The sequence below is a fragment of the Dipodomys merriami genome, unplaced genomic scaffold (genome assembly GCF_024711535.1).
Source record: "Dipodomys merriami isolate MVZ:Mamm:240054 unplaced genomic scaffold, mDipMer1.0.p SCAF_4, whole genome shotgun sequence".
In the NCBI taxonomy this organism is placed as follows: Eukaryota; Metazoa; Chordata; class Mammalia; order Rodentia; family Heteromyidae; genus Dipodomys; species Dipodomys merriami.
The window spans coordinates 4,225,710-4,253,506 of record NW_027205603.1 but is presented as its reverse complement, the minus strand read 5'-3'; the positions used below and the strand labels follow the sequence as shown (position 1 = coordinate 4,253,506).

At 45.5% G+C, this 27,797-nt stretch overlaps 1 protein-coding gene and 1 long non-coding RNA gene across 2 annotated transcripts in view; one reads left to right on the top strand and one right to left on the bottom strand.

The window, feature by feature from the left end:
• Positions 1-14,024, bottom strand: part of LOC138805580 (uncharacterized) — a 30,721-nt gene extending 16,697 nt beyond the window's left edge. The window contains exons 1-2 of the long non-coding RNA XR_011365592.1: positions 13,967-14,024; positions 13,253-13,301 (exon numbers count right to left, since the gene is read on the bottom strand). This is a non-coding gene — a long non-coding RNA (uncharacterized lncRNA). The remainder of the gene's footprint in view (positions 1-13,252; positions 13,302-13,966) is intronic.
• Positions 1-15,907, top strand: part of Ccdc3 (coiled-coil domain containing 3) — an 82,989-nt gene extending 67,082 nt beyond the window's left edge. Inside the window, exon 6 of the mRNA XM_069990370.1 lies at positions 13,997-15,907. Within this exon, the coding sequence (XP_069846471.1) occupies positions 13,997-14,269 (273 nt within the window). The 3' untranslated portion in view covers positions 14,270-15,907. The remainder of the gene's footprint in view (positions 1-13,996) is intronic.
• Positions 15,908-27,797: the final 11,890 nt, after the last annotated feature.

Sequence of the window (27,797 nt, the reverse complement as noted above, 5' to 3'; positions counted from 1 at the left end):
GAATACTAGCTATGCGTGAAAAAAGCTGTGTGAGAACACAAGGTACTGAATTCAAGTCCCGCAACTAGTATGAAACAGTGTTGTATGCACAGAAAAAAAAATTGCCAGATGCCGGTGGCTCACTCCTATAACCCTAGCTACTCAGGAGGCTGAGATCTGAGGATCAAGGTTCAAAGCCAGCCTGGGTAGGAGGCTCTTATCTCCAATTATCCACCAGAAAAACCAGAAGTGGTGCTGTGGCTTAAGTGGTAGAGTACTCACCTGGAGCTAAAGAGCTCAGGGACAATGCCCAGGCCCAGAGTTCAAGCCCCATGACCACTACCACCACCACCAACAAATCATTAAAAATTTTAAAAAAGAGAGAGAGAAGGTGTAATCTATGGAGGCTGACAGCCATCAGGGCTTCAGGATTCAAGTTCAGTGGGAGGGCTCTGGGCCACAGGGCAACTCTCCCAGCAGACAGCCAGAGCAGCCTTGGAGATGGGAACGCAGCACAGAGGGTGGACAAAGTTTACAAGTCAAAAGGTCACCTCCTCTCAGACTACATGGAATTTGATGTTCATTAACTCTGAGCTTTTAAAAGCTCAGCCTGACCTCCATGCTCACTTCAGTGCCTCTTTAATTCGTTTTAAATTGAATGCCCAGACTGCTTGCAAGGGGGATTATGGAAGGAGGGGAGTGGCAGTGTTTCGGAATGGTGGTTTGCAGGTTTATCTGGGGGTGACTCTCACCACCACTACATCCCAGACAAGTACTACAGCAATATGCAGTTGCCTGTGTTTTTCCTGAGTGGTTGGGAGGTGGCTGGTCCCTGAGCAGACTGCTCATGCGTGCGGAGGGTCAGGAGAGCAGAAGTCATCAGGATCAGCCTTCCTGGGCCTCTGGGAAACTGCCTTCCAGCTCCATCCCTGACTGAGTGCCTTAGGCAAGTGTCTACGGCTCGAGACTCACGCCTGTCATCCTAGCTAATCGGGAGGCTAGATCGGAGGATCACAGTTCAAAGCTAGCCTGGGACAGGGAAGTCCATGAGACTCTTGTCCCTAACCACCAAAAAGCCAGATGTGGAGCTGTGGCTCGAGCAAAAAAAACAACTCAAGGATAGCGCCTAGGCTCTGAGTTCAAGCTAGCACGAACACACGCGCGTGCGCGCGCGCACACACACACACGCACATGCACACAGAACAACAGCAGAAACCACTATATGGGATGAATGTCAGAATTAGTAAGAGAATATATCCAAAACTCTGAGCATAGTGCCTGGTTCAGTAAATGTCAATGATCATAATAAATGAATCTCTAATGCCAAGATACAGGGCTTTCTGACCTAGATAGATAACTGCCCCTCTCACAGCTCAAGCCAGCCCTTAACATTTGCATTTGATGTCCCCAATCCAGGGCATTTTTTTCTCTTCGCAACTGCTTCTTTCTCACCTGAATGGACACATTGCAGGAACCTTCTTGGCCTGCCAGACACAAACTGGGACTTGATTCTGCTCATAATCAGACTCCAGTACCACCTGTCCCCAGTCACATCCTCTGTCTTTCCTGAGTACAGCTTTTTTCCACATAAAATGCCAGCTGCAAAGTCTGATGCCCGTAGGAGGAAGGCTTGGTCGCAGCACATGTGCCTGGGGCTGACTCCATCCCACGCTGATGCCCAGGAGTGTACGCACAGAAGGAGCTACAGACACCACTGTGAATGGAGAGAAGGGCATGCTGGGGGCTGAGACCTCTTTGAAGACCCAGCTCTCAAACATACCCATTTCTCCTTGCACAGGGAAGCATGTGTGGCTATACCAGCTGGGTAAAAATTAGGCATTATAGAAACCCAGCTTCCATTACACCCCGAAGTTCTGCACCCTCTCGGGAAACAGCCATTATAACATGAAAGACCCTAGAGCTACGAAATACCATTATTTGGCTTTTTTTTTTGGTGCCAGTCCTGAGGCTTGAACTCAGAGCCTGGGCATTGTTCCTGAGCTTTTTTCTTCCCTTTGCTCAAGGCTAGAACTGTACCACTTAAGCCATAGCTCCACGTCTGGCTTTTTGATGGTTAATTGGAAACAAGGCTGCCCAGGCTGACTTCAAATGGAGATCCACAGATCTCAGCCTACTGTGCAGCTAGGATTACAGGTGTGAGCCCCAGAGCCACCCGGCTTGCTTTCCATCTTTTTACTTGTTCCCAGTATTTCCCAAGGTCCATGGCTACAGTTTATTTAGCTATTTTCATATTGATTGGCATTGAGTCTGTTTCTCTTTTTCAATCTGCAATAATCATCCTTGTCTATCCCTTTATGAACATCTCTGCATATTTTTCTATGTTGCTAATAAGAGGAAAATGTAAGTATTATAGGTTAAATCCATAATGAAACATAACATTTCATGGCTTTATTCCCTGGCTAGGAATCAGAAAAAGATTGAGTGGAAAGGATGTTTAAGAAAAAATAATGGATAGGGAGAGCCATCTGAGAAGCATATATTTGAATTAATTTTTAGAGCACAGCTTTGTAACTAACAATCAGATATTATTCTGTGGTTTTCAGTCCACTTCAAGTATGTGTAGGATTGTGTAGGTTCTATACAATGTTTTAGGATCTTTATAGAATCCTTCTGTATTGAAAAAAAATTTGGCCAAGAAATGTTTGAAAATTGTATCACATTAGATTATATAACTAATAAAAGCCATATGGTATTGACATCATAATCCTTAGTTATAACAGGACAGATGAGGCTCAATGAGGCCCTGAATCCTATAGTAAGAATCCTGCAGAAGGCAAAGCAAGTGGGTAAAAAAGACTAGTATTAATAAAGTACAGAGGAATAATCAATCTCCTATTTGGAAGAGTTTTATACATATGCTCATTTCATATTATACACTCACATAGGTTGTAGGCAAATTAAAGAAATCAATATGAAAAAAATTAAACCCTAAATCAGTGCAGTAATTTTAAAAACAATTTGGTAACAAAATTGCAACAAATGTTCTTTTAATTCAGTAATTCCATTTTTTTTAAGAATCAAAGAAATAAGTACTACAGAAATGATCTGGATAGAGAACTATGTATCAAATTCTTTAGCATTACTTAAAATAGTATAAAATTTGAAAATAAGCCAGGCACCAGTGGCTCATACTTGTAATCCTAGCTCTTCAGGAGACTGAGATCTGAGGATTGTGGTTCCAAGCCAGCCCAGGTGGGAAAGTTCATGAGACTCTTATCTCCAATTTAACTGCCAGAAAACTAGAAGTGGTGCTGGGGCTCCAAGTGGTAGGGCACTAGCTTTGAAGGAAAAAGCTCAGAGATAGTGCCCAGGCCCTGAGTTCAAGCCCCATGACTGATCAAAAAAAATGGAGGGGCAGGGAAGGTGGATCAGTGGTAGAGTGCTTGCCTTGTATGCATGAGGCCCTGGGTTCGATTCCTCAGCACCACATAAGCAGAAAAAAAAGCTGGAAGTGGCAATGTGGCTCAAGTGGTAGAGTGCTAGGCTTGAACTGAAGAGCTGAGGGACAGTACCCAGGCCCAGAGTTCAAGCCCCACGACCGGCAAAAAAGAAAAAGAAACAGTTCAAGAAGCCCAACACAAAAGATATGGTTAGGTAACTAAAGAATAGGCACAGCCATCTGACTAATCAAACTTGTAATATTTTTATGCAGTAGAAGTTTTTAAAAAACAAATCTACCCCTCCCCCAAAGAATACAAGAATGTGTTTTAACAAATACACATCAGAAAGAGCAGAAAGAGGGTGTTTCAGCACCTGTCTCCCTGAAAAAAGTACTAGCGTGGCTAGTGTAGTTCACACCTGTAATCCTCACTACATGGCAGGCAGAAATCAGGAGAGTTGCAGTTCGAGGCTAGCTCAAGCCTCAGTCCTCCACAATCATAAGATCCTGTTTCAACCGATAGCATGTATGCATCATCGCAAATGATGAGGGAAGCACAATGGCAGGGTGTAGTAGTATATACCTCTCATCCCAGAGACATAGGGAAGCACAAATAGGAGGATTGAAGTCCAGGCCAGCCTGGACATAAAGTGAGACTCATATTTTTTAAAATAGCCAAAGCACAAAGGGGTTGGCAGAATGACTCAAGTGGTAGAGGGTCTGCCTGGCAAGCATGTGGCCCTGAGTTCAAATGCCAGTATTGGGGGGGGGAATGAATTTGAACAACTCTACGTGCACAGAACCAACTTCTCAAGAAATCAAAGAGATGCCATACTTGGTGTAGCTAAGAAACAAGGCATAATGAAGATGGCAGAAAATAGGATTTTAGCCCACCCACACCAGCTTTTCCCCTGGCCCCAGCAGCAGCCAAGAGGGGGTTGGGGGGAGGGAGAGAGAGAGACAGAGACAGAGACACAGAGAGAGCTTTCCCTCAGGCATATGGGGGAAAAAAACATTGCTGCAGACCCTAATAACAGACTTACCACAGTAAACCCAGTGCCATCTGTGTAGACACCCATCACCCAAACTCTAGGCAGGTACTCTTGAACTAAGCCTCTAGGCCTCTCCCATCCCCAGATATAGTACCAGCAAGGCCCCAATATGCGATCACCTGCTGGAATCCTCAAGCTTAGTAGATTTTAATGAGTCCTGGCCCACCCTACTTCTAAGAGGACCTGTGTGAGGTCAGCCCACGCTGCCCCCAGCCTCCAGGCCTGTGCCAACATTAGGTTGTCGCCTGCAGACACTGGTTACAGGCCTGCCTCCAGCCAAGCTGGCCCCTATGGCTCCTGGGGTCCCTTAACTGATTACACCAGATAAGAACCTGCGGCCTAGAATTCAGTGGATTCAGGAACCACAGCCCCAGTGACAGCTTGTCGACAGATGCCCTGCCCCACCCCTGTAAACCTCAGACTTTGGGACAGTTTCCGGGGTCCCAGGACGCAGGCCCACCCCAGTAAGGCAAGAACCAGACTGAAGGCAGAACTCCGCTGGCCTGTGCAGAGCCAGGCTCCAGGCCAGGCCACCATGGTGACAGTTGAGCTCCCATAAGCCAGAGCGTCAAACTGGCTCCCGTGAACCCAGTGCAACCCTGTGGATCCAAGCGCCCAGCTTCCCAGAGTCTCTGGACTGGTCACGAGGGAAGAGCTTTTGCCAGACAAAACCAGTCTTCAAAGACTAGAACAAGGCCCCGTTTCCTCAACTATGCAGATGGATTACTTGAAGGATCAAGGACAATCTTGTGCACCACTAGGCACATTGCAGGACCTTTTTGTTGTTGTTGTTGTTGTTGTTGGTCATGGGGCTTGAATTCTGGGCCTGGGTGCTGTCCCTGAGCTCTGCAGCTCAAGGCAAGCACTCTACCACTTGAACCACAGCACCACTTCCGGTTTTCTAGTGGTTTATTGGAGATAAGAGTCTCATGGACTTTCCTGCCCAGGCTGGCTATGAACTGCGATCCTCAGATCTCACCCTGCTGAGTAGCTAGGATTACAGGCATGAGCCACCAGTGCCTGGCTCCAGGAGCTCTTAGAGTGTGGAGAGAAGCATCATGTGGGAGACAGAATGAAAATAAGCCTGCCAGGCAGCGACATGGAACAGCAAACTGTTGGAAGTGTGGCTGTGAATGTGTCAGGATTTTTGGATAATGGAACAAAACTGAAGATATACTGAACTTTCACCTCATAGACAACATCCATTTTTCCTTTTTCATTGGTCAAACCATGTTCTGAGTAGGGAGTTCTGTCATTCAATGCCTTCCCACATGAAACTTTGCCCTGAGTTGTGCTATTAAAACTTTCAAGTTGGAGGCTGGGAAGGTGGCTCAGTGGTAGAGCGCTTGCCTTGCATGCCTGAGGCCCTGGGTTCAATTCCTCAGTACCACATAAGCAGAAAAAGCCAGAAGTGGTGCTATCTGGCTCAAGTGGTAGAGCACTTGCCTTGAGCCGAAGAGCTAGGGACAGCCCCCAGGCCCAGAGTTCAGGGCCCACTACCAACAAAAAACAAAAACAAAACAAAACCTTTCAAGTTGGCTAGGAAAGATGACTCCAGAGTTGGCAGAATCCCGTATGACTGTGCTTCAGTATTTGTCATCTGTTGTTTACAGGTTTTCCAACAATGTATTACCTCAGACAGTATTGAGAATCGATTCTGAGATATGAGATTCTTGACTCAGCCTGGCAGTTGGTGATAATAGCCAGGCTCAACATTCGGTGATGTGAAGGCTTTTCCACCGGCGCTCTGCCTTTCTTTCCAGTATTATCAGATCTCAGCTTTAAGGCAGCAGGAGCACCTCCTGGTAGCCTGCAAGTGGGGCAGCCGAGCCCGAGGCCAGGGCTCAACATCCCGCCCCAGCTCTTCCCAGTGTAAGAAGAGACACAGCTCCAGGGTTATCTCAGCACCAGGGCCAGAAGCAGGCAAGACAGGGGCTACATTTGATAAACCCTCAGGAATAAACCATCTTTCAGCTGAATCAGGTCCTGAAAGTGGCGCGTGGACAAGCAATCAGTCTCTGAGAAGTAAACATGAGCGCTCACAGCTCATAACTTTCCATCACATTCCTCAGCCGGGCAGGCGGTAAGAGCCCTGGGGGTTTTTAGTCAGCAGTAAGGACAGAGACAGACAAACACCACAGCCAGGAGGAGAAAAAGCACAGTCCTATCCCAGTCAAAGAGCTGGAGGCTGGACTGGGCACAGGAGTGCACACCTGTAAACTTGGCTACGTGGGAGACAGAGATAGGAGGAATGGGGTCTGAAGCCAGTCTTGGGCCAAAGTATAAGGCCTTACTCAAGAAGATAAGTAGATCAAAAAGGACTGGTGGCATGACTCAAGGGATAAAGCATTTGCTTAGACTGGGCTTGGGAGCGCATACCTGTAATCCCAGTTGCATAGGAGGCAGAGGTAGGAGGAGTGGGGTCTGAAGCCAAAAGTACAGGCAAAAGTCCTAGGCCTTATCTGAAAAAAAAAAACAAAACTAGAGTACAAAGGGCTGAGGACATGGTTCAAATGGTAGAGCATTTACCTGGCAAGTATAAGGCTCTGCGTTCAAATCCCAAGACCTCATTTGGCCACAAAATAAGCTGGAGCTGGAATCCATCCTAATCACTAAGTTATCTAATCACTAAGGCGGTGAAGCAAGATCCACCAGTGGGATGGGTGCCCTGGATGTTTGGCTCACTGCCTACCCCACCTGTCTGCACTGAGCAGTCATGTTGCTACGTCCTGACCTCGAGAGGCTGCCCTGAACTTCCCCAGGTGAGCGCCATGGGACTTAGCTCCTGGAGACTCCTCCCTTGGGCAGAGCAGTGACCCACGATACAGAGCCAACAGTGCGAGCTGGTGACCCGGGCAGCATACTTTCTGGGCCAAGTCCTCTACCACCTGAGTCCTGCCCCCAGTCCAAGCAGAGATTTTCTAAACAGAAGAAACAGGGCGTGCAAGGGTGTAGATATGGGCAAGAACCCCGTGTGCTTAGTGACGAGTAGTTCCATCAGTAACGGTCCAGTTGAGAGTGAACGGTGCACGCTTCCTGTACTGTTCAGTGCGCCGCAGGCGCCATGCCAAAGACTGCATGCACGTGATCTGATTTCATGTCCAGTCTGGGGGGAGACTGAGTCACAGCAGATTCTGTGACTTTAAGCAAGGCCCCACTGTCAGGCGATGGGAGCAGAATGGACTCCACAGGGTGTAGAACCCTCTGAGCTAGGGCTGAGATCCAGGTTTTGCCTGACCCAAAGCCTTTCCTCCACGCGGTGCTCAGCCGCCCCTTGCTCAGGCCTGTGAGGCTCAGAAGCGGGAAGGCAGCTGGCGCCGCTTCAGCCGCACCAAGCGAGGGCCCAAGGCACCTCTGGGCCTCTGATCACAGAAAAGAATATTTATTGACCTCAACTCCAGGACATGGAAGCCAGAGGTTTGTTTGTTTCCTCTGTGGCGGTTTTAGTTTTCTGGTTGTCTTGTTTGTTCATTGATGTGTCTTTGGGAGGGTAAGGGGGAAACACAGAAATGGAGGGACAAAGGGTGAACCAACGCAGCAGTGATACTCACTAGACGCTATGTTGAAAACTAACAAACTTTACAACTTGTGGGTGGGGATGGGAAAGGGTGGCGTTGTCCAAAAAGAAATGGACTCATTACCTGACTTGTGTCGCTGTTAAGCCCTCTGTACATCACCTTTATAAAGAACGACTAAAAAAGTAAACAAAAGAAGTGGTGCCCAGTGGAAGAACACTTGCTCTAGCTCTCTTCTCTGACCATCTGTCTGAGCCCATCTCTACTTTGCTTCCCTTCCGACCACTGTGGGTCTGGGGCACATGCTTCCCTTCTGCGGGGTTCCTGGCACAGGCGGCACAGCTCATTGTGACCCTGGGTGGAGCAGAGAATCCTCTGCCAAGTCAAACAGCCACTGGAATCTCAGGTTGCCCCTCCGCAGTGTCCTTGGAACTGCTCCGTTGCTTCCGAGGGCTGGGCATTGCTTCAGCAGCGCTGGCTGGCATCCAGCCTGGGCCTGTCAGATCGCTCAGGAACCCATTCTGCATAGACGTGGCTCTCCTACCCAGCATCTCACCCTTCTGCCTTGAGCAGGATTCAAACAGCGGTGAATTCAAGCTGCTTTTCCTTCCTGCATACGAAAGGGCTGAAGGGAATTGGGGGGGGGCGCGCGTGGGCCAAGGTCCAGGGGCACTCCTGAATCACACAGATGATGAGACAGTCAGATCCTTGTGGGCTATGGGTTTCTAGACCTTTCCAGCACGTGAAAGTGTTAGGAAGCTTACTTTTCCAATGCTGTTATACAGTGAGTTTTACATTTGAGTAGTTATGCCACAAAGAGCTATGCTAACTTCCTTCCAGGCATTTGAAATCGGAAGTCATTGTTTAAGATGGAGCTTGACAGAACCTCTGACAAAAATCGAGGAGACATTGAACTATAACCTGGCAGCCCAAAGGCAGGAATCAAAATCAACGTTCCAAAATGGTGTGAAAAGTACCAAATGTTTTTCCTCTCCCTTTCCTTCATTCTTTGCTTTGCCTTATCTTCCCCCTTAATCCATCCAATCACCAGCCCTTGTATCTGCATTGCATTTATCTCAAGTCCTTCCTGAGGTCAGAGTTCAGATCCCCCCCAAAAAAAAGATCAGATAGTGAAAAAAAATACCTTAGGCTGTGGACCACAAAAACCTCCACTGACTATATATAAATGCACAAGTGTAGCGATGTTCTAATAAAACTTTATGCACAAGAAGAGATGGTGGGCTGGACTTGGCCACAAGCCATAGTTTGCTTCCCCCCCCTCCTCCTTCATTTCTCTTTTTTTGAGTATCAAGAACAGAAATAAGGCGTTAAAACGGCAAGCTACTTGTCTCTGTTGTTGGTTTTGGACTGTCTTTGCCTTGTTTTCTACATTTGGGAAAGTACACATTGTCTGGTCTTTCTTTCTAGGTGGTTATTTAAATTGAAAGCAGCTGTGAAACAGGAATTCCCTCAGGATTGGGTACATCTGCTGCTGTGAAAGGAAGAATTTTTAAATATACTGTTTTTGGTTTCGTGAGCTGCAAAGCTTACTGGCATATTGCAGAATAACTCAGGAAAATTTGCTGGACCTTACAGAAATACCCAAGTGCTTTTGCCAGAATGAATGAATGAATTTATAGAAACTGATATGGTTTAGACAGGACAGAGGCTGAGTCTAGATGGTAACAGAGACACATTTCCTTAACCAGTAGAGAGCTTGACTCTGAAACTTCTTCACAGCCCCTGAATTTCCTGGAGAAACAGCAAGTCTGAGAGGAAGACTTTCTGTAGAGATACAGGGGAAGAATTCCCCATAGGTTTGTCTTATCATTGGAGACACGTGACTAGGGAGGTCATGTGAAGATCACTCAGCCTTAGGATGGATCAGCACCCACCTTGACATCCCTCTGCCTTCACTTGTGACCATAACTTGGTCCCTTGCTCCCTTCCCCAGCCTCCTCTGCAATACTCAATGGAAGTCTGGATGAAACTCAATGCTAGTGCCCTATCATTTAAGCCATAGTTCCAATACTGGCTTTTTGGACATAAGAGTCTTATTTTCTTTCCTGCCTAGGCTGGATTTGAACTACAATCCTCAAAACTCAGCCTCCTGAGTAGCTGGGATTACAAGCATGAGCCACTGGTGCCTGGCTTAACACATAACTTTTGAGGAATACCTGTAACTCCTCTTGGATCTGGTGCAATGGCACACCATTGGATTCTGTCCAGGCAGCCACATAAAACCCCAGTCCTCTTGGCTTACTAAACTTTGCTAGCCCCTTTTATCCTTTTCTTGGTTGAAGAACCTACCATAACTTATGACTTAAGACGAGTTGATACAAAGTGCTTTTTCGGAGTTCTTGACTTGGTCCAACCCTCAATAAGTTATATAGAACCCACCTACTCATAAAATAGAAATGGGCTCACCTGTCCCAGGAAGTTTCTGTGCCTACCTCATGGTCTCATGTTGGCCAGAAGAGGGCAGTGTTGTGTACGTGGTGTCCCTGGAACAGTACCATCCCCAGAAGCCCAAACACTGTATTAAATGTCAGGTATTTTCTGCAACGCTGGGTCAGGTTTTTGGTTTTTTTTTTTTTTAAATCATATGTCTAAATTGACCAGAGACCAACATGAGCTAGGCTTCATCGAGTCTGATCTGTCTCTGTGGAGGGCACTGAGCCTTATTCATCCTAGTATGGGAAGACCTAGGGGCATATTGGTTGTGTACCCTGGAGACCAAAGTGGACCTGCAGAAGGCTATGCCACGTGCTTCTAGACAGAGCTGTGTGTGAGGGGCAGCACCACAGGTGGAAGGAGACCGCACAGCAGAGACTCTGAGATGGTAAAGACACAACCCGAAGACTCTTGGCTTTGTGCATAAACTGCGTGAAGCTGGTCTACCGGACACACAGGCCAGGTCTACACACAAAGGTTAAAAGTTTTAAGAGACTTCTTCTGTGACAGTGGCTACCAGAGGTTCATCTGCTGTCTACTAGGGCATGGGCTGAAGCACTTGTCAGAGAAAGCTTATTAAATCTGCCATGACCAGCCCATGGTACAAAGGAACAAAAGGGAGCGGCTGGTCTACAACTTGGAAGGAGTCCCTGAGCTTAGTGGAATATACTAGAAGTGTTACAGACAATGCTACTAGGGTTAGCAATGCATCTAGGACAGGAGGTGATGAAGAAGCAGGACAAAACGGAGGGAGGAGCTGATCTGCAGAGACAACTCAAAGTCCTCACTTAAGCCATTGGACACTTTTGGACAGGACGTCAGAGATGTTCCAAGATTGGAACAGGGGTCAAGGCTTTCCTACTCTTGTGTTAACCAGCCATGAGGCATGATCCAGGGACAGGTTCATAGAGAGACTCAGTGGAGTGCTGTCAGCCTGAAACACACCTACAAGCTGGGGGAAACGAGCCCACCTGTGCTACAAGGGAAATACAATTGATGCAGCATGGAGTTCACTGCCCCAGACTCGAGAAGCTTGCTCAAGGTTTATAGCACTTGGAGTTGAAACCACAGGACCAGAAGGCAAGTCAGTTGGCTTCAGAGTCCGCATGTAACCACACCACTGTATTGCAGTGTAGGTGGTGGAGCTCCATGGATATAGTACTCCTACAGTATCCACAGGGCATTGGTTCCAGGAGACCCTCAGATCTGCAGAGGCTCAAAGCCCTCATAAAATGACATTGTTGCCGGGCGCCAGTGGTTCTCGCCTGTAATCCTAGCTCCTCAGGAGGCTGAGATCTGAGGATTGCGGTTCAAAGCCAGCCCAGGCAGGAAAGTCTGTGAAACTCTTATCTCCAATAAACACTCAGAAAACTGGAAGTGGCGCAGTAGCTCAAGTGGTAGAGCGCTCGCCTTGAGCTGAAGAGCTGAGGGACAGCGCTCAGGCCTAGAGTTCAGGTCCTACGACCGACCAAAAAAAAATGATGTCGTTTTCGCATATAATCATCTCTACATCACTTGTAATACCACAGTGCACTGTGCATGCTGTATAATTTGTCCTACCGTGTTGTTTAGGCAATAATGACAAGAGAAAAGGCCATTATGCATGTCAGTACAGACACAAGCCTCACAGCCTAACAAAGCACCCAAACAAGATGCCAGGTGAACAATGCTTAAGTGATGAGAGAGAGAGAGAGAGAGAGAGAGAGAGAGAGAGAGAGAGAGAGAGAGAGAGAGAGAGAGAGAGAGAGAGAGAGAGAGAGAGATATGAGAGAGAGATGAGAGAGAGATGAGAGACGAGAGATGAGAGACGAGAGATGAGAGACGAGAGATCTGAGAGGAGGTGGTAGTTATGTCTACATCTCATTCATAGAGATTCAGTGTAGACCTCAGCACACAGAAAATCTGTTTCATTTTTCAGAACTTATTAAGTTGTTTTGTTGTTTCTTTTGTAGCAGGGCCTATGTAACCCAGGCTGGCCTCAAACTCCCAATCCTCTTGCCTCAGTCTACCCAGTGCTGGTATTACATGTTTGCTGCCTTGCTCCACTCTCATTTCCTAGAATTTTTATGACAGTATTTTTGATCGATGGCTGGTTGAACCCACAGATGCAGAACTCACAGATACAGCATCTGTGGGTTGAATCTATGGCTTCCCTCTTACTAAGCAAGGGTTCTATTACTTGATCTCTGACCCCAACTCTTTTGTCTGCATTTTGCTTTTGAGATACAGCCTCCCTAACTTTGCCCAGGCTGGTCCTAACCTCTCAGCCCTCGTGCCTCTTCTTCCTGGGTAGCTGAGATTATAGACATATGTTACTGTGTCTGGCCAGGAGCATAGCGCTTGATAATGCAGGGCAGGTAGGAGAAGAAAGAGGCTGGATATGAAAAGCCCCCTTTATATACATGTGATACTAGAATATAGCACACAATCCAAAGAGTTGACAGTAATAATAAGTCTTTGCCCTTCTATCTCCTCTGCTTCTGAGGTACAGCCATTGTTACCACTGTGACCGTATGGTTATCACATGACACGTTTGTAAGGTATCACATGACACGTTTGTAAGGTATCACATTATCCATACTCATCTGCACTGTGCCCCTATATTAACACCCACACTTATTATTTGTACCTCAGAGCTGCCTCCTCCCCTGAAAGACACATTTTCACTTGTATAATGATGTACTTTTAACTTCTTGAGCCAAACTTCTCTTGATGGGCATTTCTAGATGTGGTGTGTTCATCAAACAAGTGTTCATCAAACAAGTGGTGGTGTGTTCATCAAACTCTTTGTCATAGCAACAAAGACACCTCCCCCCAAAAAAAAACTTGAACAAAGATTAATTTTGACTCACCGTTAGAGAAGTTTCAGCCCATGGTCCTTTGGTTCCCTTGCTTCAGGGCCTGTGATACAGAAAGACATGACAGTGAGCACCTCACGGTGGACAGGAAGAGGGATACCGGAAGTGGCAAGGGCAAGACACGGTTCCATAAGGACCCCCCCCCCGCCCCCGCCCCTAGTGACTACTTCCTCCAGCTAGGCCACCTCCTAAAGTCCAACAAATCCTAAAGTAGAGCCTCCTGTGGGGGAACAAGCACAGAAACCTGGGGGAGCGGGGAACATTTCATATTCAGACCATAACAAGGTGCTAGAGCATGTCTCGTATTCATGCCACAGGACAGTGGCTGTTCCCCCAAACCTTTGCCCTTTGATTTTTGCAAGTTAATAGATGAAAAATAGTCCCATGCTCCAGCTTGAACTTGCTTTTATCTCCAACTTGCTTTTATTTCAACTGCGGGCAGGGCTGAGCATCTGCCCACCGGCTCACAGGCTATCCCATGTGTGCACTTTTCCGCGCATGCCCTGTGGTGCTCAGAGGCTGGCAGGAGCGCCATCTTTCCTTGCTACAGGTGCTACGTATTCACAGTATCATTGGCAAACAGACTCTTCGGAGGAAGCCAAGGACAGAAAGCAAAAGGGAGGGCTGTGTGTGTAGGCGAGGTCGCAGGGAGCAGGGCCCGGCGTCCCAGTCCGGGCGAGCGGGTGTGGCCGCGCCGGGGACGCTCACCTGCCTCTCTGCCCGGTGCTCTGTCCCCAGCTCATGTGCTCCTCGGTGCAGAAGGCCCTGTTTGAGGAGGAGGACCACGTCAAGAAGCTGCAGCAGAAGGTGGCCACCCTGGAGAAGCGGAACAAGCAGCTCCGCGAGCGGGTGAAGAAGGTCAAGCGGTCTCTGCGGCAGGCGCGCAAGAACAGCCGCCACCTGGAGCTGGTGAACCAGAAACTCAGCGGGAAGCTCCTGGCGGTGGGCGCGCAGCCGCACATCAACGCCCTGGGGCGGGAGCCCGCGCGCGCCCCCTACCGACGCGGGTAGCAGGTGCAGAGGACTCCAGGCTCTGGCCTGGCCTGGCGGGGGGGAAGGAGGATTTAGCTTCGTGGGTACACTAGTTCAGATCTCACAGGAGGTATCTAGGATGCATTTGGTGGAGTCTATCCAGATTAAATGACAAGTCTCTCCACCACTCATCTTTCCCGGCCAAACCCCAAACAAGGTACCTGGAAGTCCACAGGCAGGAGGCCCCGTGAATGCTGTGTCTAGGGCCTGGCCTTAGTTCTGAGGAAGGGGGGCGTGGCAGGGAGGGTAGCAGTCTGGAAAGTGGGGAGAGAATATTCCAGAGCCTAAGTGTAAAAGACATCACGGGGCTTAGCTTTGATTTCCAAAGAAATCGGTATGGGTCAATGCATCATGAGGAGTGAGCTGAAATGAAGTACTGGAACCTTCTGTTGCCTCTGTGCCCCCTTCTTTGGGAGCAGGATGCCAACAGGTGAAATGTTGGGGGGTGGGGAGGGGGCGGGGGATGCTTCTGCATTCAGTGCTTTTCTCCCCACAAAGACAGGTTAGGATGTAACAAGCTCATCACAGGTGAGGGAATTGAGCTGGGAGTGGAGCCGGTGGTAATTAAACAAGATGAATTATACCTGCTTTCCACACCAGCTCCCTAGGGCTGCAGGTTGCTTTAATCTAAAGAGTAATTGTGTTTATGGGCCCTCCATGTTTCATCAAAATGCATGCCCCAATGGAAATTTAGCTCAGCCACGGCTAGCTGCTAACTTGGTGCTTGCTCAGTCATTGCTTCTCACGTCTCTGAGTTCAAAGTCTTGCTGACTTTGAATGCACTGTGAACTTCTGCAAAAACACCTTCCTCCCCCTTGGGATGACCTTACCTCATTCCCAGGCAGGCTCCCAAGAGCTTTATGCAAATACTCCCTTCTCATCCCCCCAGGCCTGTCTATACTCTGAAGGTAACACTTGGGCATTAGTGCCCCTGCCCTTAAATTAGTTCCTTAGACAATCAAGCACCTCATTTCTGTGGGGGAAATGCTTCTAAAGGCAGTTCCAGTAAAAGAGAATATTACTAAGCACTTAAGCATGCCTGATCAAGTCCCAGCTAGCAGAGTGGTCATCTCTTGGTTCTCTTTTGGTGATGAGCCTCCAAGACTGCTATTTCACTAAAAGAAGTCTCTGACCCTATATGATCTGCCATCCAGAAACCTCCCCAGGACTTCTGACATTACCCTCACACTGGAAATGGCTGCTCCTGTCACATTGCTACTCTTCTACCTTAAGGAAAGCCAGATGCTTTGAACTCCGGCAGTCAGTCTAGGGAGACGGAACCTGTGTCACTCAAGTCTTGGTGGCAGGTTGCTGCACAGTGGAGAAGTCCACGTGCTGTTCTGCCTGGCAGGGGATCTTGTGCCCTGAGCATGCAGCCGCCGAGCTTTCCCTTTGTTAATTGCACTGTTCATAGTGTGCTATAATAGAAGGAACATTTTTCTAGTTTATTCTATTGGGGAAAATTTCATCAAAGCACTTTGTTTCCACCCAAGGCAATGGCAGGCCCAGGGAGGGGGGGGGGTGGTAACTGACAGCCAGGGTTGGATCTCTCCAGACACATTCTGTTCTGCTTTTCCAATAAATATGAGCAGCTCTTTCAACCAAAGCAGGCTGTTGAGTGTTTCTTTGGGTCTGGGAGATTTGGAATTTCCAGCTTTGGCCTGGAAAAGTGTTTTAGATTCCTTAAGGAAATGCCTGTGACTAACTCGTAGGCCCCTGAGGAGACAGTTCAAGACTGCTCTGCCCTTCCTATCTGGATATGGCCTCACCCAGTTGCCCCCTTTGTTCCTGTTTCTCAGCACACCTGTGGGGAGAGAGGGTATGCAGGACTTGTTCCCCACAGGGAACAGCAGTATCATTAATCAGTGTTGTCAGCAGTGCACTGTGGTCTGTGGCCAATGAGAAGTCCCAGGTCCCTGTTACCGGCTGCTGTGTCATCTTGCTGCAGCCCTGGCCACCTGTTGATGAACCTCCCAGGAATCTTTTAGGCTTCCTAAAGTACCTTCTAGAGGATGCAGGCCATTGCTTAGTTTCCCTTCATGGCAAAAGGAATTCAAGAAACTCTTCCAAAATTCATGCAGTAAGCCAGAGGCAGTTAGAATCTTGAGATGACAGTCCCTGGGAACTCAGGCTGAGAAACACAGGATGGACCCCCCAAAGAGGAAAAGATGGATGATAAAAGAGGGAATTGGTGTCACAATGTGATTACCTCTAAAGCAAGTAGAATCTAGAATGGTTTTTGTAAATTGATTGGCTTTGAAAATAATTTCTGGTTCATTATAGAAAGCAGGACACTAAAAGTCCACAGCACACAATAATAAACATTTGTATAAATGACCCCCTGGGTTTCCTGAAATGAAATGTAATTGAAATCAAGGCATATAACTGATGCCCTAATGAGAAATTATAAAGAACAGGAGAAAGATAATACCTGTGGGGTTGAATATATTTTTTTTCTAGCTGTAGTAGAGAACTTATAAAAAATAACAGACCTAAGATCAATTTTTGGGGGTGCAGATGGCTCATGCCTGTAATCCTAGCTACTCGGGAGGCTGAGATCTGAAGATCAAGATTAAATTTCAGATCCAAACCATGACCTCAAAGCCAAAAACTAGACATAGGACAATTTAGGTTCAAGTGATAGCTTTACTAGAAGCCTTTGCCTGAGCAAAGGTCTCAGAACCTAATTAAAAATGAGGTGGCCTCCAAAAAATATCTTAATGGAGATATTGGAGAGTCAGATGACTGTGAACTCATAAACAATGTTGGCCTCCTCCACTAGCGGATGCAGAATGTTCCTTTGTCTGCTGAGGCAGATGCTAACTTGCCTGAGGACTACGAATTGCCTCAACTGAAATAGAGAAAATGCTTCTCTTCCCACTCCACCCCCCCCAAACAGTGCAATTGACAGAACCCCCGTGCAAATTACAATGCAGGGACCCTTGTTAAGAAGTTGATGTGAATTTCCCAGAGCATGAGTGTGAGCATCTTAAGCAGGCTCAATGTAACTATGTCTACTAGTGAAAAGCCCCTAGAGCCGACCTTGACAACCTACCACCCCTCTCTATGACCCCAAATTAGAGTAATTGAATGTGAGGCACATCACCAAGAAGGCTCATGTGTCAGGCGTAGTGGCTTACTCTATAATCCTTGCTACTCAGGAGGCTGAGATCAGGAGACTTACCATTTGACATCAGCCCAGGTAAAAAGTGAGCTAGACCATTGTTTCAACCAATAAAATGCTGGGCACAGCGATTCCCACATTAGCTATGTGGGAAGCATGAATAGGACGATCACAGTTCTTCTAGCTTAGGCAAAAAGGAAGCCTTGTTTGTAAAGTAACAAAAGCAAAGAAAGCTGAGAAAGTGGTTTAAGGGTACAGCACCATCTAGCACGTGACAGGCCTCGAGTTCAAACCCTAGAATCATCAAAAAGAGTAAAATAAAAAGAAATCTGATGCATAAAAACAATTTCAAAATTGTTCAACTTTATATTAGTACTGGCAAAAGAAGTCGCTGATCTCACTGTGGATAATGAGGCCCTAAAGTACAGAAACCACAGATCAGTGTTCAACTTCTGGAGAAAAAGTAGTTATGCTAGCTGTAACAGGGAATGGGGTCAAAGAAGTCATGCAAATGACTGATCCTGGGACTTCAGCAATGAAGAATAAATGACCTCCTACTGAACACTAGACTAATTTCTACCACTGGAACCAACAAATCAATCTAGACCTGCCACAAAGAAGTCTGATTTGAATCTCAGCTTATGGGACAGTCATAGCCTTTTAATGGATTCCAAGACCTAAGCCAGTTTCTAGAGATCCTTTCAGTAAATGAACATCACAGCCCTTGAAGAAGGGCTTTGTGGTAATATCATGTTAGAAATCTCCCTAGATATGTTCCAAGGAAGTTGTGTTTATCAGTGTATCTGTGTTCAGAGCTAGGAAATCCTAAATTGTTTGTGGTATTAATGATACTGATGCTGAGCCATCATGAGACAAGAGTCAAAGGGGAAACTCATAGGAATCAGACATTAAATGACATTGGGCCAAAAGTCCATCTCATGGCTGGTTTATAGGTCTATGCATAGGCACAGGAACAGAACAGACATTCTTGGTACCAGCAGGTGCCCACACTGACTCCCCAAATCACGGGCTAACAATTTTATATCAAGGAAAGGCAAGGATAGGTGATAGAATTTCTAGAATTTCATAATACTAAAGAAGATAAAGATTAAACAAAATAGAAACCAAGAGGACAATATTTCACCAGAGGATAGCGACAAGAAATTATTACGAGGAATCAAATAGAAAATCAGGACCTGAAAAGTACAGTCACTAGAATGAAAATTCAGTAGATGAGTTCAACAGCAGATTCAAATGAGAAGAAGAAAGATCTGTGAGCTTGAAGGTAAGTCAAGACTACGTATTCAGGCTGAGCCCAAAATAGAAAAGACCAAGTAAAAATCAAACAAAGATTTTTTTGGACACTGTTTAGTACTGGGAATGAATGGGGAATGGATACAGATTTTGGTTTTTTGGGGGGATTTTTGGAGTGCACAACATTGTTCTGTGTGTGTGTGTGTGTGTGTGTGTGTGTGTGTGTGTGTGTGTGTGTGTGTGTGTGTGTGTGTGTGTGTGTGTGTGTGTGTGTGTGTGTGTGTGTGTGTGTGTCGGTCGTGGGGCCTGAACTCTGGGCACTGTCCCTCAGCTCTTCAGCTCAAGGCTAGTGCTCTACCACTTGAGCCACAGAGCCACTTCCAGCTTTTTCTCCTTATGTGGTGCTGAGGAATCGAACCCAGGCCTCATGTATGCAAGGCATGCCCCTAAGACCTACTCTTTAAAACAGTTAAAAGGATGATTTTTTTGTTAGGTAAATTTCACTAAAAAATAAAAAGCCCTCTCAGCTCCCCCTGATCTCTCCCTCCTCATCACACCTCCTCAGACATCTGGATGCCATTCAGCTAGCCCCTGCTGTCTTTGCTTATCCCACTCCCTTTGCCTTGCCTTTTTGGTGCTTCTCTCTGAGGAAATCCATTCACAATGAAAATCTCACTCCAAGACCCACCAGGAGGCTCATTCCCCAGGGCCACTACGGTAGTTCTCTACATTTTTACAGTTAGGAAATAGTTACCAAGAAGCCTTGGTTACCATGCCTAAGCCAACTGGAAGTTCTGTTAAGTATCATTTCATTTTTAAAACTGTAATAAAAGGCAATAAAAAATGGTCAGGATGGGAAGTTTTGTTAGGTACAAGTCAGCGGTGTCCAATATATCCACACGACTGGGCATCACTAAACCTTGGTTTGTGGGTCTTCTTTACCCTCTATTCCCCCCAAATCAAATGTCTCTATCTGTACTCCAATGGCATTTTGGGAATAGCAGTGACCACATTTCCTTCCGGTTAGCTGGTGTCAGTATTCTCACTAAGCTATGAGTCTCTGAGGTCAGGGCTTGTGGCAAATTCACCTTTGAATCCTTAGCGGCCAACAGTGTGACATTAACTAGAGAATCAAGGGTGAAGGAGGTGGTGTGAGACTCTGAGCCTACCTAAGAACTACGTACCTACTCTAAGAACTGGAGGCACGGCTAGGAGGAGAGAAAGAATGATATTGTACTGTTCGTAAGGGATTGGAAAGACTTGGGAAAGAATTATATGAAGTGAAGTAAGCCAGACCCAGAGCAACACAGGTTGAATGGTTTCCTTCATTTGTAGTAACTAGAATGTACCTATAAATCTATAAGTAAACACACTGGGTGGTAAGAAGGGGTTACAAATGAATGAATGAACTAAAGTATAACAGACTCCATGGAGAATTCAAATAGTATAATTCTTTAGAAAGACGAAGTCAAAGCCCAATGAAATAAGTACCAGGAAATGAGGGGAGGGTCAAGGGGAGAGGGTTAGAAGAATGAAGGGGAAGGCGAGAGAATGCAGGCGAGACAGCTTCATATATACCACAGAACTGAGAACATAAGGGAAGGGGTGGGTCGAAGGGAGGTGAAGATGTTGAAGAGGTGGCACAGATCAAGATGCATTGTAACCATAAACTGATTGGTTAAATGGTTAAAAAATTCAATGTATAAACTAAAACTGAAGAAAAGTGAGGGAAAGGATGGGAGAGAATGTGGAAAGGGGTGACACTGATCAAGATGCACTATATTCGGAAGCTGCTTTGTTGAGTGGCAATTCCTTTGTACAACTACTTCAAGATAATAAAGATAACATCCCCTCCCACCACCAGAAATAAAAGGAACTGAAGGGATAGAGAAGGAAGCAGCCATGAGTATACCTCTCATCTCCTCTCTCAGGTCTCCTCTTCTTCCTTCCGTTCTGGCCTCCCATCTTTCCTAGGCCCTAGCTATGAGTAGGAGTCAGAGGAATGACTCCAGAGGCTCTGAGTCCTCTTTAGTATCTGGCTTTAAGGGAAAAAATCCTACTTCTAGAAAAGTGTCTTCCATAGCTAAATCCTACAGCCCCTGAATTGCCATTATCCAAAGCTATCTGGTTCTGTGTGTGAAGATTCGACCTTGATCTAGCTCCCAGCTTTCCTGGGGGACAGACAAAGATCCTAGAGTAAGTACCACCAGCTCCCCACATTTTCAACCAATACACAACAGAGAGAGATGTGGCAAAGCCATTTCTTGCTTCCCCAGGCAATATTTCTCTCTGGTGTTAAAAGCCTCTTTGCTTTTCTCTCCTATCTCACCTTCCTGCTGTCATCCTCTTGTCTACAGAACTATCAGCTTTGGCCCCAGAGGCTACATGGTCAAAGGGAAAACGTCTATGTTATTTGTCTAGGGGTTTCTTTGGTTTTTACTAAGGGCTCAGGGAACAGACTCAAGAAAGGAACTAAACTGAGACATTTTGATTATCTTGATTTTTTTTTCAATTACTCCTGCTTCCCATGAAAGGATCAGGAGTTGGCTACATCCTGGCTGTCCCTGTGAGCTGACCCTCTAGCTGCCAGATGGCTGGGCACGAATCACATGGCCTGGCATTTTGTTTCTTCCTGTCCAGTAAAATGGGAAAATTTAAACCAGGCATGGAACATCTTTTTATTTTATTAAAAACATTTCTCTCCTTTTCTTTTTCCCCTGAAGTGCTGGAGATCGTGTCCAGGGCGATGTACATGCGAAGTAAGCACTCTACCACTAAGCTGTCTCCAGCATCCACATTTCTTAATTAGGGATCTGGATACCCTGAACTTCCGTATTTTGAAATCTTTGAATGCTGGAAATAAGGACAAAACTTGTACCATAGAAGTGATAGACAGTTCACATGGTGTGACCCTAGAGTGGTGGTTCTTACTTCTGCTCTCCACTGGGAACAACTGGGAACTGGAAAGAAGTGGTGCCCATAACAGGCACCCGATTTGGATGCTAACATCAGCACTAAAAGCAAAGCAAAACACATTTGTCATGACAATTATACAGAGTCAGGATGCAGAAGTATTTCCCTTGGAAATAAACACTTCATGATGGAAGATAGTATTCTGGGGGTCCTCTTGGTAAGACCATGCAAGTTCAGGTACTTGGAGTAACTCAATATTTTTAAACTGACCCCAATGCAAATACTTAAGACTGATGTAATTAATTATCCCAATCTTGGTGGTGTAAAACAATGCACATTGATTACCCCACAGTTGCTCTGGTTTAGGATCTAGGCATGGCTAAATGGGATTGTCTCCTTTAGGGTCTGTCTCTGGCTATAACCAAAGTATTGGCCAGGAGCGAGGTGCTAGCTGAAGGCTCTGTTTTGAAGCTCATATAACTGTTGAGAGGATTGGATGTCTTATGGGTGATTGAACTGAAATCTCCACTTGCTCTTAGCACCCTCACTTCCTTAACAGGTAGTCCTCTCAACTTAGTTGCCTGCAAGCTGAGAGGACAACAGAGAGTCTGCAAACACGATGTTAAATTTCACCCAATGAAGGAAGTGACCTCTCTTCACACCTGCAATGTTCTGTGGGTTAGAAGCAAGTCACATCCTGTCCCCAAAGAGAGGATAATATACAAGCAGATGAGGGAGTTACGAGTCTATGGGTGCCATCTTGGAGTCAGCCTGCCACAACTGGGCTCCAATAAGTCAATATAAGTATGACCTGTGGGGAAGATGGCATATCCCTACCACCATGTTTATCATGTCTCCACCATGCCCATTCCACCACCACAACTATATTTTTGTGAGGAATAACTGGCCAAACACTAGTAAATCATCCACTGACTATTTGATACATCTCCAAGTCTCAACTACAAGCCTAGAGAAATTTGAGTAAAAAGAGCTCAGATCCCTTCTTTAAATAAGAAGCATTCAGTCTTAGACAGTTCAGCCTGCAATCTGAGAGTAGCACAGATTAGATGGCACAAACAATAAAACATTTCTCTCTCACAGTTTTGGGGGCTAGAGGCTAAGATGAATTAGTAGATTTGGGGACTGATGAGGGTCCACTTCCTGGTACACTGGCAATACCTTCTCATAGAGATACTGCAGTTTTCTCTGGGTCCCTTCTTAGGGGGCTACTAAGCCCAACACAAGGGCTCCACCTCATGACCTAATTATCTTCCCAATGCCCCTACCACTCCTATCCCTGCCATCACATCAGAGAGAGAGAGAGAGATTCCAATTTATTAATTTTGGGGGAACACAAGCATGTGGGGAAACTCTGATGTCCATTCAGGCCCTTGAACAAAATTTCCAATGATGGGAAAAAAGTATTTCACAAGCAAAAGGTCACAAGGAAACAATACAACCCAGTGCTCACTTTTATTCTTGTTTAGCAGAAATGTTTTCTGCAGGATGCCATGGAGATAATTGAACTTCTCTGTACTGGTTTTTCCATCAGTAAATTGAATCCACCCATCAGTCAATCTATCATTTTTATATTTATCTTACTTTATTTACATTACTCCATAGAACATGGCCCCAGAAAAATAGATGAAGAAGATTAACTTTTTAGACATGTCTAAGTATGTGGCTGTCTTCCAAAGAGTGGCTTTTCCTAAATCCTTCGTTGTCATTCGCCGGCTGTACTTGAAACTATTTTTTTTCAATGTATGTTTGATTTTGCTTTGGATTCTTCAAGGCAGTTGCTTAAGCTAGAGTTAATAACTCAGACCTGAGTGTTTAGTTTGGAAGAGGTAGGCTGTTGCAAATCTCTAAGTTAATCAGCCCAAGGCCAAGTGGAAAGTTTTTCTAAGCATCAGATGGAGGGAGGGGCCAGCTGCCCCAGTTCTCTTCCAGGTTACCCCTTCAACATCCTGCAGGCAGAAACCTTTCAGACCCATCCATTCTGCCTCCTTGGACAAGAACTATACGTCATGGAAGACTCATAGAAGGACATGGCACATCCATTTGAGATAAACGTGGAATTTAAAGAAAATTCATCTCTTTTTTTCTTGTTTTTATCATAAGCAAACATGAGAACATTTGTCCTGCCACCTCCACAGACTCTGCCTGCCATCTGTCCTTTACCCTAGCCTACCACCCCTCCTCAGCTCCCCATCATGACTGGTGGCATGAGGAGGGATGGGGCAGCCAGCCACAACTGGTTTTTAGCTCAAGAAATGTTCTAGAAGAATGAAAGGATTCTCCTGTAACCCTATCTCCTGATGCATAGAACTCCTGATGCATTTCTACTTTAAAAATCCAGTGTCAGCCATGTTAGACAATTGTGACCCATGCAGGAAAATTCAATGTCAGTCATGTTAGACAATTGTGACCCAGGCAGGTCCTCTGGTACTTTGTCACTTTTGAGGAATAGATTAGTGCTCTTTGTTTTCAAGGTAGTGGTGGGTGGTTAAAAGAGGATAACCCAAGAACAGGCAAAACAAAAAACCAGCGCTGCAGTGTTTCCCAGAAGAACATTCTAGATCTCTGAGAAAAGGCTCAATCCTCAACTCATTTTGACCATTTTGGATGTCACACCTCCGATGCCAATGGACTGTACACATCACTTTACAGTGCTCAAGTGATCAGATGTTTCTGAGGCTTTGGACTAGGGGAGTCAGTCATGAATTTCTTTGTCTTCAAAACTCAGGCTGAAACATCTAGCTTTTCCCATTTCTGCTTTTCTTTCCAAATCATCTGTGGTTGATAACTCCAGATGTTTCCAGCACTTGTTCATGCTAACTGCCTAGTCAGGGAGAGAGATTTTCCTGTCACCAAGAGGAGGCCTATGCAGTGTTTCAAAGAGAAATTCTAGCATCTCCCTGCATACATCATGATTTCTCAACCTATGAACTCTGACCTCTCCTATGGGGATGGAAATTTTGCCAGGATTTTCTTTCTTGCCTCCCCATTGGCCAATTCCCATTCATAAATCATGTACTTCTCTTCAGAATAGGAGGAGGCTCTCATTTCATTTTAATACAAGTCTTCATTTAAATTAGCCCTTGGAAGATTTCTTTCATTTCACAGTCTGCTTTGTTAATGGGACCCACTGTATTTCTTCTTCTTCTCTCTCTAGAGACGTGGGGAGAAGAAACTTGCTGAGAAACAGACCGACATGATATTTTTGGCTTCCTCCTCAGGAGGGGAGCTAGCTCATGCCTCGCTTCTCACCCCAGTCTCCCTGATGGAAGCTGGAGATACAATGAATTCCCAGAACTCTCCAGCATTTTGGATTGAATCATAGAAATAGCCTTCTCCGCTGCAGGGGGCAGATCCTGATTAGAATTCTTAAACTCTTTCTCAATTTCATTTTCCACAGAAGGGACTAGATTTAAACCCAGGCAGCTGGCAAGTAGCCACATGGGTTTTCAGTTTGTTGGCCATAACATGTCATGAGAAAAACTCAAAAATGCTTATGAAACTCTTCTGTTTCAGGAGCTTAGCAGGAGGTTGGAGTAGGTCCATCTGTCTCTGGCCCATGATCCTTCTAACAAGGTTTCATATGCTATGAGGGCTCCATGATTAATGCTCATCTCATGAGCCAGGAAGCAGAGGGAGGAAGAAGGCACTAGGATCTCATCGTCTTGTTTGAAGGCATGTCTCCAATGACCTCTTACTAGAGCCGACCTGGCCAAAGTTTGAACACTTCCAAATATACTTTGTCCCAATAGGGACAAAGCTTTAACATGTGGATCTTTGCAGGGTCCAAACAATGCCCTCTCTGAATGGATTCTGTGAAATAGAAATGATGAATGCTGACCACAGCACTGCATCAGAATGTCGTGTTTGGAAAAATCACTTATGCTACCCATGATAGTGTACACCTGTAACCTCAGCTCCTTGGGAGGCACAGATAGGATGATCATGGCCTCAGGCCAGCCTTGGGAAAGGCAGGATACCTTCACTGAAAACCATCTATACAAACAGAGCTGAGAACATGGATAAAGAGGTAGAACATTAGTCAAGCAAACTCAAGCTATTGAGCTCAAATCTCAGTACCACCCAAAGAAGAAAGAAAAAGAGGAAGAAAGGAAAAGGAAGGAATCTCTCCTATGTTTGGCTGTTAGTAGATAACAGTAGATCAATATAAATTGGAGAACAGGCCAAAAAGCTTCAAAATAATATCTTTCCACAAGAAGTGGAAAGAATGCGATTCCCTAAAACCCCATTTCATCCCTCAGGACATAAGGTTCTCTCAGCAGAACTGAGATCTACCTACTAGGGAAAAATCCTTATCTGGAAGAGAAGGTATAGGAGTACTCTTTCTAGGAAGCCCCCTTTTATCCTTAGAAGAGAGCCCTGGGTTTCAATTACTCAATTACAAAAGCTCAATAGGACATGAACCGCCCACTTGAAGATATCCAGAGAACAAAATGGCACACTTTCCAAAGGGAAACAAGTCTCTTTTTATAATGACTTCATCTCTTTTAGTCTTAAAGTTTCCTCATCTCAAAATGAGCAGATCAGGACTGAAGACAGGTAAGATCTTTTCCAGACTAGTCCAACAGAGTTGACTGACATAAATTTTCACATGAGAGGTGGGACTGAATTCTCTATTAACCAGAATCAGGAGAGAAGCTTGGATTAGACTTATGGAAGAGAGCATAGTTGTAAATAATAATGTTTAAATAACTAACACAAAAACACAAATCCTTAGAATTAATTTGTTTCTCATCCCAGTGTGAGACTGTAGCGAAGATTTCTAGCCTGACCATTTTCTGTTCCACCTCAAATGTTTGCTCCTCCTTGTGTGTAGGAGCTGATCACACTTGTAAGAGCTGATCATAAGCAGCATGCTCCTATTCCCAACTACATGACCAATAACTTCATAGTGGCAGCTTGAAATTAGCCGTAGAGAGAATTTACACTCATAGAATTTCAGCAAATGTGGTTAAGTCATGATTTATTTTTCTCCCTGTGGATTTGGTTTATCAGCACAGTATGATTCCCAATGCATTACTCATTGTGATAGTAGATTAAAAATAGACAGGGCTATCAGGTACCCAGATAGTTGGCAGAACATTATTTCTAGGTGTGTCTGTGAAGAGATTAGCCTTTGAATTGGTAGTCTAAGTGGGTGGACAGCACATTTAATCTATTAAGGTCTTGCATAGAAAGGAATGGCAGAGAAGGGAAATTTGCTCTTTACCTGTTTAAGTTGGGATGTAGTATTCCTGATTCTCAGGAACATGGTCTCTTTAAATATGGTCTAGAATATACATCAACAGCTCTCAGGATTTCAAACTGTATCACTGACTTTCCTGAGTTTACAGATGGCAGATTGTGGGACTTCTCAGCTGCCCCCGTTATGTGAGTTAATACTTGATCATAAGTCTGTACATAAGGCATTACATGTATCATGTGTGTGCACATGCCCATATTGCCTGGATCACACTAATGCATTCTTAAAACCCATAATGCTCATTTATTAATCATCCTTATCTCCTAGAGTAGAATCCATATTGGTAAGTTAAAAATAAAAATGTGCCTACTTGTAAGTCTTTTAGCAAATGCAGTTAGCTTAAATAAAATCCAAGAGGAAAGAAAGCAAAGCAAACTCAAATTTCTAGGCTCATGGCCTAATTCTGAACCAGTCTTCAGTTTTCCAAAACTTAGGCCATAAACTGTTTTTCCCTGGGACCACTTCTCTATAAACTAAACAAGGTTTCACAACAGACTCCAAATCCTGCCTTAGATTTACCCATGTTTAACAGCCTCAAGTTTCACAGGTTCAGTTTCGTCTTCCCCCTTTAATTGCAATATTCAGACTGAGATGCATGGCTGTGTTCCACTGCAAAGCTTATCTGATGCTTTCTTCCTCAGGGTAAACAGATTTCTGGTGAGCTGCTAATACTACAGAACTCTAGCCAAGTTTGGCAGACATTAATAGTTTGGGGTTCTTTCCTGTGTTCTCAGATCCAAGTTGGTTGTGAATCATCTCTACTCCTCACAGCTGGTCAGATTCTCCCACTATGCACCAGTTTCCCTGGTCAGCCATGTGCCTGGCACCTGGATGCTCAGTTTGGAGCCAGGCATCATCTGTAACAGTTGTCCTGATGGACTCATAGAGCGTTTCAAGATCTGCTTCTTTTGCATTGCTCACATGGGAAGGCCTTG